This window comes from Haplochromis burtoni, unplaced genomic scaffold (assembly GCF_018398535.1).
Source record: "Haplochromis burtoni strain Fernald_Lab_line unplaced genomic scaffold, NCSU_Asbu1 Contig_720, whole genome shotgun sequence".
NCBI classification, from domain to species: Eukaryota; Metazoa; Chordata; class Actinopteri; order Cichliformes; family Cichlidae; genus Haplochromis; species Haplochromis burtoni.
This window is the reverse complement of record NW_024583081.1, coordinates 175,444-186,504: the sequence shown is the minus strand read 5'-3', so window position 1 is coordinate 186,504 and position 11,061 is coordinate 175,444. Positions and strand designations below refer to the sequence as shown.

General features: G+C 38.5%; 2 protein-coding genes across 4 annotated transcripts in view; both read left to right on the top strand.

The window, feature by feature from the left end:
* Positions 1-340: 340 nt before the first annotated feature.
* Positions 341-4,227, top strand: LOC102305989 (the record flags this gene model as incomplete). The annotated part of the gene is given in 8 exon segments (XM_005950206.3): positions 341-377; positions 809-950; positions 2,005-2,148; positions 2,246-2,298; positions 2,382-2,456; positions 2,720-2,770; positions 2,888-3,001; positions 3,115-4,227. Coding segments are annotated over 8 exon segments (618 nt in total), but the record flags the coding sequence as incomplete, so codon positions are not given.
* A 2,310-nt stretch (positions 4,228-6,537) lies between these two features.
* LOC102305577 overlaps positions 6,538-11,061 on the top strand; it is a 6,483-nt gene continuing 1,959 nt past the window's right edge. The window contains exons 1-6 of one of the 3 annotated variants that reach the window (XM_042215443.1): positions 6,538-6,799; positions 7,004-7,188; positions 8,084-8,221; positions 9,552-9,690; positions 9,928-10,102; positions 10,657-10,792. In XM_042215443.1, the coding sequence (XP_042071377.1) occupies positions 6,677-6,799; positions 7,004-7,188; positions 8,084-8,221; positions 9,552-9,690; positions 9,928-10,102; positions 10,657-10,792 (896 nt within the window). In that variant the 5' untranslated portion in view covers positions 6,538-6,676. Of the gene's footprint in view, positions 6,800-7,003; positions 7,189-8,083; positions 8,222-9,551; positions 9,691-9,927; positions 10,103-10,656; positions 10,793-11,061 lie in introns of those variants that run through there. The other 2 variants (XM_042215445.1, XM_042215444.1) reach the window with 2 other exon arrangements.

Sequence of the window (11,061 nt, the reverse complement as noted above, 5' to 3'; positions counted from 1 at the left end):
GATTTGGGGTCATTGCTGAAACCTCAGTGGGTTAGAACACACTTTATTGTGTTTTGCCTCATGGTCATGCCACCTTCCAATTTCTGACAATTTCAAAGATGTCCTAAAAAGCTATTTCAAAATAGCTTCTTCTTATAAAACACAAATTCAGCTATATAAACATGTATCTGGTTTCTCTCTGTGTTTCCTTCTCCTGTAGTCTTGCAAACTGACCTTTCATTCTGCGAGTAGGAGTGATGAAGGTGCATATGCAATACAGCTGGAGATGGAGGACTTTCCCAAGCAGACCATCTTTCTCCATCAAAGTGATGATGTGGAGACAACAAGGACTCCCAGTGATGCTCTCAGCAAAATACCAATCAGATTTGGTCTAATAGGTAGGTCGTTAACTTTTAACCTCTTAACTATTTCACAGTCCTTCAGAGTCCTGGATGAAAACTCCTACAGATGCAGTTGTCTACATCTGTGGATCATCTCATTCTTCTGCAATCATCTGACATCAGAAGAGTAATTAAATACTTACTGTGTAGGTCTTGGATTTGCATTTCTGTACTACTTATGACTCTTGACTCAATTGCTTTGCATTTGGGGGCACAATAACCAGCTAACACAGCAATACATGACCCACACAAAGTTACAACGTTGTTACATTTGAAGCACCTACAGCTACATTTACAGCTACTTGGCTATATTTTTGTTGTTGAAATAACTTTCAAAATCATATCTCATTTTAAATCCTAGCTTGCCAAATTAAGTCACTAACTGATATGATCTTGAATTAATATGCCACCTTTTTGTTTTGTTCCAGTGGACCCGCCTGTGCCATCCTGTTCAGAGGGAGCCTACCTGCCCAAGTTTCTGCCTCCAACCCCCGTCAGTGGGGCTCAGCTGTTGGCCTATATTAATGAAACATTGAATATTACCATTATGGCAGAGGCAACCAACACCATGTGAGTTAAAGAGAAAGACACAAAACACTGGCATATGTAAAGAATATTTTTGTTTCAAACTTTCTCCTAGAATGTGTGTGAGCATAATATAGAACCTTTTTTAAAAAAAAAAAAACGTTTGTGACTCTTTTCAGTGTTTTTCATTTTCATTGCAAATCAAAATCAGTAACGCTGCCATATATGATTCCTTGCTTGTTCAGAATATACATTTCTTTCCAAAAAATTGTGTATATAAAAACTATATGAAAAACACATAACTTTAAGAAAAAATTCATTCATGAACATTTGTCTTGATTCACACTACACTTTTACTAAATAGAATAATTATTAAACCATATAATACATGAGTTTAATCAAATTACTACTCTTAGTTTTGATGTTATGACAACAAGAGTGGGAGTAGGTTGGGGTGAAAAACCCAATTTCCCAAATTCTGGAGGGACACTGAACTCTGACAAACTTTAGGTCATTATTGGTTGGCCACATGCAATAATGTCAGTATCAGCCACATAACCCGATCTTTGCTGATTAGCTGGGACAAAATCCACGTGGTTCTACAACCTCACAGTGAGTCATGGGAAGGCCAATTTTGATGTCCATCTAGGTTACCAAATATACATTTAATTTACCCAAGAAAGGGCAAGTAACCAAGTTGGAATATAACTTGATCTGGATCACCCTACACTACCCATGCAATGTCACCTATGTTGCATTGCTACATAGATGTCCTACATGATGGCCTTGACAGTGCAAGACATTTTTATTTGATTTTTGTTTGCAATGTAGAATGTTTTGAATTGCAGGTCAAAAATAAATAAATAGATGTGTTTGAAAACATCAGATGCAGGACTGGGAAAATTATTTAGCAGAGGCATTGATAGAGAGCTGTTTTTGCTTGCTCGTTTCCTCTTTAAAGATATTGTTTAAGATGTATTTCTTTTTGTAAAAAGATACAATAAAAAGAACGGTGATGAAACAGTCTGCAATAAATTCTGATGTTTGCACTCTGATTTACCCGTACATGCCAAATCTCTATCTTGTGTATTTTTGTAAGGGTCTCAAAGCTTTTGTTCAGTGGACCACACAGCGTTGTGAAACATGTTGTATCACATGGAGAATTCATCCTGACCTGGACACCATCTGACAGTGAAGATGAAGAAAACCATCCCATCTGCTTCGTAGTCCAGGCAGAGTTAAAGTCAGATGGTTTAAACATTTTTCGCACCACCATTTTTATGGATATATGTTGTACTGTTTCATTTTTTAATTACTATGTTTTGGATTTCTTTTCTCAGTACGGCCAAGTATCACTCTGAGCTACGCTGTGTGATTGTGAGCATTCAAATTAGTGAGTAAACTCCAAAAATGTGCATTTCCTTCATTGATTACTGTAACTGTTTATTTTTACATATTTGTTTATTATATTTTCAGGACCAATCACCACTCCTCTGCCAACAACTGTTCTGCCTTCAACCACCCCAGAACATACAACCACTCTTCTGTTCAGTACGTGAAATATAGAGGAGCTGATGCAGATCATGAATTTTGCCAAAGGCCTGTATCATGATGGCAGTTCAAACTCTTATTATTAGTTATTTATTATAACCAGTGGCTCAAAGACGGTTAACAATTGTACTTCCTGTCATATTGCTTTTTTTTGCAACAGAATATATGAGCTTCATTTAGATATTTGATGTGTTGAAGTAAAATCTTATGTTTGATGTTTGGATTTACCACATCTTTCGCTACATTTCTCTGTTATTTAATAGTAAATGAAACAGAAGATCAGAAGAAGGTGCTATATGAGTCCACAGGATCAGGTAAATATGATTATTTTTCATAGCTTTAAAGTGAATAGCTGTCATGGAAATATTGTTTGAGCTTAAAAGCAGCTTAAAGATTGTCAGCTTTTATGTTTATCCTTCTTCTACATGCAGGTGACGACAGCATGGGTGCTGGCAAAGTTGTTGGTATTGTATTTGGTGTTGGAGCCGTCGCAGCCATTGTTGGCATTGCCTTGTGGGCTTTAAATCGAAGTTCTCCTGTGCTCTGTGAGTCACAACATTTGCTACTTTTCCAAAATTTTTAAAAGGATTTTCTGATGATACACATTATTTAAGGCTGTGGTTCACCTGTCTTTTTGGTTTGTTTTTGAATTTTACAGAAAAAAGTTGGAGGTTTGGATGAAGATGGGGAGAACAAACCTGTAGAATCTGGAAATCACTGGTCTTCTAGCTACTTTCAGTTGCTCGCTTCTTGCGTCCTATTCCAATTTCTACAAATGTAAATGTTATATAATGCAGGTCTGCATTTTACTGTCAAAGCCTCACATAAATGGTCAATGAACTGTTTTGAGTCTTTGGCTCCATCTGTTGGTGAAATGATGGCATTAATGTACAAGCTTGTTCATTAAAGCTGCAGGCAGACTCCCCCAGATGCAGGTGACTCTGTTTTATCAGAGGAAAATTTAAATACTGGCAAAAGGAAATATCTACAGAGACAACATGTGAAAGTAAAACGTCATGCGTGAGAGCTAAAAACCTCAAAAAATATGAAAATTTTCAACCAACATGGTACAAAATGTAGTGTTGTAAGAGGGCGGGTATTTCTCACCACTGTGGTTTTTTCGTTAGTCGATCTTCGCTGAGGACATTTTTATGTTGGACATTCTAAACCATAATCCTAATCCCAAATTGGCTCACAGTTGTTAAAAAAAATAAACAATAAAAAAATTATTTTATTTACGATAGAAGATACCAGCTCTTTTTCGACTCACCCTTAATTGCTTGTTGCAATTGGCAGCCCTCCCAGAGCCTGGATCTGCTGGAGGTTTCTTCCTGTTAAAAACTTGTTTTTCTTTCCACTTTCACCAAGTGCTTGCTCATAAGGGGTCATCTGATTGTTGGGGTTTCTCTGTATTATTGTAGGGTCTCTACCTTACACACCTTGAGGCACCTGTTCTTGTGATGCTATATAAATAAAAATGAATTGAACTGAACAGAATACCAGATCATATTAGATGTTTGAAATGAGGAAATGAACCATTTCACGTTATCTTTAACAAGATCTTTCTATTCCCTGTGTGAACTTCTTTGTCATTTTTTGGATTTGTTATCTGTATCTCTTTAAAAATACACAGATAATTTTGGAATTATTTAATTCACTGACATCATTAATTCGCCCTGACAAATTGTCTATCATTAACTTTCTGGGCAGTCCAGACTCTTTACAAGTCAAGTCATATATATGCTCAAAAAAATTAAATGGATACTTTGAAATGATTACTTTGGTTTAAGAGCCTCATTTCTTATAGCTCAAGAAACATTTTGCTCACTGATGTATTCTTTGGATACTTTTGTGCAGCTGTCATTGATTCTCAGCTGATTAACACATTTACATGTTATGGCAACATTGATGTCTGTCAGTATCCTAAAACTCACAGTAGTCCCTGTTGAACTGTTATCAACAGGAGCTTTTCATTTAGCAACTCCTTGACTGCATTTTATGACAATGACCTTTGAACCTATGTTATTGGTTTCCTTATTTATTCAGTGTTCAGTGCAACAGACCTTTTCCACCAGAGAGGGAATTTCTGTGCACATTTTAACTCACTCTCTGATTCTCATTTCATAGTGTTGCCTTTAGTGACACTGAGTTTGACACATCTGTGGTAGATTATACACTGACAATGTTAATATTTGGGTTTTTCAACTAAAAACTACCTCAGTACTGAGGTCAGCATGTACCGATCAGACCAGATTGTCAGCAACTGGTTATTTTCACTGCCTGTCAACATGAGAGCAAGTTTGTACATGATCATACATGGACATGTCTGTGTGTGTCTGCTCACAATGGAGACACTGTAAGTATGATAAATAAAGACACACCTATGCCAACAGCTAAAGGTTCTAGCATTTATATCAAAGCCAAACATGCAGGAGTGCTACCAGCAAGTTGTACCATGAGTATCAAATATATGAGGGATTGTTCTGCAGATAGAGCAGCATTTATTATTCTTGGAGCTCTTTGGAGAAGAGCAAACGTTTTCTAGTTAACATACAAGTGGATAGTTTTGTCTGTCAATTTCCATTCCCCCCTCCCCCCTCAGAGGTCTGCAGTTAAAAGGCTAAAAAGTATCCTAAGTAAAGTAGTCTAAGCTCATCATACTATGTTTCAATGTAGGTGACTTTCAAAGTGATGACTAGAGAGCTAAAGTTATTTCCATCGGTCCTCTTTTCATGCAACGTGAAGCCAATTCTGTTCTGGTGCCTTTTGAAGACCAACCCACATTTTAACAAATTCCAGAGCTAAATATGACAAAGCATGACTTCCAGATGTTGGAGAAATTTAAATAGGAAAGAGATCATGGCAGCCACAATATGTGGGCATGTGTGAGTTACTGCTGAAATTCTTGTGCCAGGTCTTCCAATAGCCACTGACATCTGTGGCTCCAGTTTGGTGTCCAGCATTTCCTTGGTGCTAAAATGTTGCAGCTGTTTTTTGCAAAAGGAAAAAGCTTGTTTCCCCCAACTTAAACATTAGAAAAACATTAGGCCAACTCGGACAACTGTGCTATTTATATTGTAAATAGCAAAGTTAAGTGAATTCCCTGCTGCTTTTCAATTTTCCTGAAGATCCTGCAGACATCTGTTGAACCTGCAGCTGGATGTTGAGGTCATATTAGTTTTGTTTTGTTTTGCACCATCTTTGGGAAAATGATGCCTCCTGGCTCCTTTTTTTTCTGGTGTCAAGTGTGACATTTATCATTGGAGTCTGTGCTTGGAGACAGGTTTTCTTCCACCAGATCACCTGTACAATCACCTGACAATGGAAAACATTACACACTCAATCTTTGTCACCTACATTTAATTGTAGTCCGATGTGCTGCTGAGCCATTATTGGCACTTTAGTGATGACTTTATTTTCCAATCCCAGAGGTTCCCACTGGGTTGCACCACTGCCAAAGGAGAGCCTAACTGTGGCAGAGCAGTGGCTGAGACAAAACTGCATCATTTTAGATCTATGGAAATGAAAATGGCCTGAAAATCCAGAAGCCATTATCTGTATAGAAATGAAATGGAATGTCCTACATAAAGATAAAAAAGAAAGTACTTTAGGACCTATAAGTAATGTGTAGTTGCTGTTTAACATAGTAGTGCACACTGCATCAGACTGCATGATTTAAGAGTAAATCTGCACATAATCACAGCACTATTGTGGGAATAATTAAAGCTTGTAACAGTTGGTGAGTCAGCTTCCTGCAGTGCCAGAATGTTTGGATCGTGGTAGCAGCTGGCACACCCTTCTGCTTCCTTCTCACGTTCAGGAATGGCAGAAGCCACATATCATATTTCCACTGCTACTCTGTCAAAAACAAGAGAGTGAGAGAGAAAGAGATGTGAACTTTAAAGGTGGGGCTCCTCAATACAATCAGATTGATTAGAGCAAAAAGTTAGTTAACTCTAAGTAAACAGGATCAAGAGAAAAGTCGTGCTTGTACGATGAAGCCTTGACTGAACAGACAGCCTCCGTTTGTCTGCTCTCAGTTTACAACATAACTGTGTCATAGTTATAGTTGTAAAGGGAGGAGACAAAAGTAGGAGGAGTACTGGGAGAAAAACACGTTGTTTGTTTCATTTCAGAGCCATACATAACTGGGTCAAGGACTTTATTTTACTCTATTTTAAACTTTATTTTAGGGCTACGCAGTTTCACTGATCACAACTATGGATATAAACATGCTGCTCCTCTTTCTATTGCTGCTGCTCTTTGGTTCTCAGGCTAACCATTTCTTTGGGACAGTGATGACTTTTACCCCCAAAGACAAGACGCATAATGGCTCTGTCACGGTAGGTGTACCTATACCATTAATGCCAGGACTCTTTAGTTTAGTCTGAAATAGGGGCTCAGAGTTTTACTTATTACTTAAGGAGGATTGAAGTAAAGGCAAATTCACTGACATTCCAAAAGGCTCCTAAAAGCACTGACTTTATTTGAACAGTGCATGGACTCTTTATAATAACACAACAGGTGTTATTGTTACAATATTACAGGTGGTCTTTCACTACAAGCTGAGCTTTCGCTCATGCACCGATCAAGACACGTGGAGCTGTGTCAGTGGTGACTGTGGTACAGAGAGTGTGGAGCTGAGCATTGTGGATGAGGAGGACAAAGAGTGGTGTCAGAGGGAAGGAGTCATGTCTCGGGAGGTTTCCAGCAATGCTGTGTTTCAGCTACGGTCAGTAACACGTCAGATAAAAAAAGAAAGGTTTAATCCTCTGAGGTCTAAATTATCATAGATGATAACTCCAAACCAGCCCCTAATCCTAACTTGAGGCAATCAGATTATGTAACAGAGCTACTTTCATCTCCTCCCGCATTTGCAATGGGCTGCCACACTATTACAGGTAGCACTGCATATTTGATTTTGATTTAATGCCAGATGTCCTGCCAGACACAACACAAAAGGAATTTCTATGTTCTCTCTAGTCTTCCCAATCAGCGTAAGAATTCTAGTAAACAAACATTAAAAACCAAAAACAACAATTAACAATGCATCAAATGTCATGCATCACACCTTAATATATATGAACCCTTTTTCATTCACAGTGTAGTCTTACCTGACTTGTCTTACCTAAAACATCATCAAAACCTGATTATACTTCATTGCCTGCTATTTCACAAAGATCTATTACATACATCAATTTGTATTTACAAGATTTTCAGTAAACTTGACCTCTGACCTAGACGGCCTATGCTCCACCAGGAGTCTACAGGAAAATTGATTGATTTTGACCTCTGACCTTGACCTTGAGTTGATAATTGCAATCATTTGAGACGCCTAGATGACCTCGTTATAGAATTATCACACAGATAAGGTTTTCAGAAAACTTGTACTTTAACCTTGACGTTGAGATCAAAGCCATTAAAATTTAAATATATCCTAGATTATTATTAGGTGCACCTTTGCAACACTGAGTGTCCATCAGGTTCCCACCCACCCGCCCAGCAGGTTGATAACAATACCCCATCATTTCTTGTATGAATGAATAATAATTAGTATATGTTGCACAAGTTCTTAGCATAAGTTGTGTATAGAAAATAACCAAATTACCTTCTTTGAAACCCCAAAGATTAGATGGCGGTGACTGGATTCAAACCAAAAACAAGGTGAAGAAATGGAGAGCTCTGACTAACGTGGACCTGAGGACTCGTCTCGACACTAATCAGCCAAACAAGTCACCTCAGACCACCATCCTGCCAGCCCTGCGGTAAGCTTCTTTATTGTTTTTATTGTCATAAACTTACTGTAATGAAGGCAGGAAAGGACCCAAATGCAGACTCATAGGCAGGACGTTAACACAAAAACACAGTTTTATTTGCTGAGTGGAATAAATAATACAAAACTAAACAGGGAAATTTCAGGAATACTGAACTAACGAAGAAACACACGGAGAAGCACACAGCCACGACAGATGAGGGAGAATGCAACACTGGACAGAGGGAAACAGAGGGCTTAAATACACAGTAAAATCATGAGGCAACAGAAAACACATGGGGAACACAGCTGAGACGAATTATACACAACGAGACTGGGAAAACAAAACTAAACACACTGAATAAGGAATGCAAGACTTTCATAATAAAACAGGAAACAAAGGAACACCAGATTGACACATGAGCTTGACAGAGGAGTGGAGGAGAAGGGGGTGAGAGGATACATGACGGGCTCGGGAAACATGGATAAACATGGACACGAAGAAAGACCTACAGGACAAAGACACAACAGAGAGCCTAATCATCAAAGACTTAAACAAGGAACATGAGAAACTTGAAACAAGCTAAGACTACTAATGAACAGGAACATAAACCATAATACAAAATATCACCAAAACAAAGAAACTCAAAATGCTGTGTCACAAGGACCCAGAACCATGACCATGATTATAGTATTTGCAACTTTCATGGGACATGATCGTCTCTTATGTGTTTGCACTGTGTTAAGCCAAAAAACTCTCTGGAAAGGTCGTCATTCCATCACCGAGTGAACACAGAGAGACAGTCAAACGTTTGCATTCACATTCACACAAATGGCTAATTAATAAATGACATTTAAACTAACCTGCATGTCTTTGGACTGTGGGAGGAAGAGAACCTGCACAGGCACAAGGAGTATAAAATAAAATATGACTTGCATATTATTTTTTTTCACATAAAACCAAGTCAGTAGCAGACAGTGGGGCACCAGCAAAACATTATAGCTACCTAATTTTAAAAGCTCTTTTCACCTTTCAACCAATGCCTCACACATTTTGACATTACAGCTTTGCTGTTACAGGATTTTCCATTTTCCAATATTTTTAAAATATGTGGAGATATCAGAGCACTATCCCGATCTATAACCCTTAAAGAATATCCAGTGACATGGTGAATGTTAACAGGGTTAAATGGGTGATTCTTGACAGTCCTTACATGTATTTTATTTTTGTTTTGCTTGGAGGAAGCCTTGTTGAAACTGCAGTTGTTAAAAACCAAAGTTACAGTGCTGATTTTTGGGTGAGTTTTGTATTTACTGTACTGCATGTGATTCCTATGTGCCAGAGTCCCTTCAAACTGTCAAAGAGTCTTCACCCTGTCGGCCTTTGACCCTGATGGAGACAAGGTTAAATGCAGATTTGGAGACATAGACGCAGATGAGTGTAATCCTTGTACACCACCGTCTGTTCTGACCATCTCACAAGTGAGTTTCACATACACTTACAGAATGATACTACAGTAAAAACTAGTCACAGAAACAGAGAAATGTTGTAAATTATTAATTCTTAGCTCTTCTAGCTGAAGGACTGCTGATGGTAAGCGCTGATAAAATGTCTTTCTTCCATCCATCCGTTTGTCTCTCCACAATTCACAAACATTTCTACCCCTCAAACTCAAACACAATGCCCACTTTTAACAAGTCTTCACCAAACTTGTGCAGGCTTGCACATTGTCATTTAATCCTGTCAGCAGGCAAGATGAAGGTTCATATGCAGTACAGCTGGAAATGGAGGACTTCCCAAAAAAGACTATCATCATCAGTGATTATGGTTTTCAGACAAACATCACTCCCAGCGAGGCTCTCAGCAAAATACCAATCAGATTTGCTCTGATGGGTAGGTTTTTTTTCTTTTTCAAAGCTTTTTACCATTTGAGGATCCTGTTTATTCAAAGTAAAATCAGCACAGGGATGTTATACTCCATAGTGCTGCAAGAAAAGATGAACTCACTCACGGCTGCTCCCTTTATGCCACAGCAGATCATCTTCCTGCATCTCACCCTATACCAGCATCCTCCTCTGTCACACCAACCCTCTGCATGTCCTCCTTCACCACATCCATCAATCTTCTCTGCGGTCCCTCTCTTTTTCTCCTGCCTGACAGCTCTGTGTTCAACATCTATTGCCCAATATGTCCTCTATCCCTCCTCTGCACATGTGCAAATCAACTCTGACTTTCTGTCAGTTTTGGGATCAGTCCAGTGCAATATAATGCCAGTTTTGACCAGAAACACAATGTTGCTGTTTCAAATATGTCCGCTGGAACCTTACATATCAAACCAGTGTCTTAATTGAGCAACCAAAATTTGATAAACTTCATATCAAGGTTAAATTGCTTGCTACACTACTTTGCTAGCTATCTATTGTAATGACCTAAAAATCTTTTTCCAGTGGACCCTCCTGCACCATCCTGCTCAGAGGGAGTCTACCTGCCCAGGTTTCTACCTCCAACCCCAGCCAATGGGGCTCGCATGTACACTAATGACACAGTGAACATTACCATTATGGCAGAGGTGACAAACACCATGTGAGTAAACACAGAACATATTTGTACCATGTTTACCTTACAAAGAAATACAATTTTTGCACCATTACACGTGTGTTTTTTAAAGGTTTAGTGGTTAGATCCCTCCACTTAATACAAAGGTGGAGCGCCCACGAAGTTAAATCCCAAGAATCAATTAAACAAGCAACAAGTGCTCTCAGAGAGTCTAACTTCCCCAAAACTGAAGGGCTGTACTAAAACTTTAACGCTTTATGATGTTTTTATTGCAATATGATGATGTCACCCTGTTA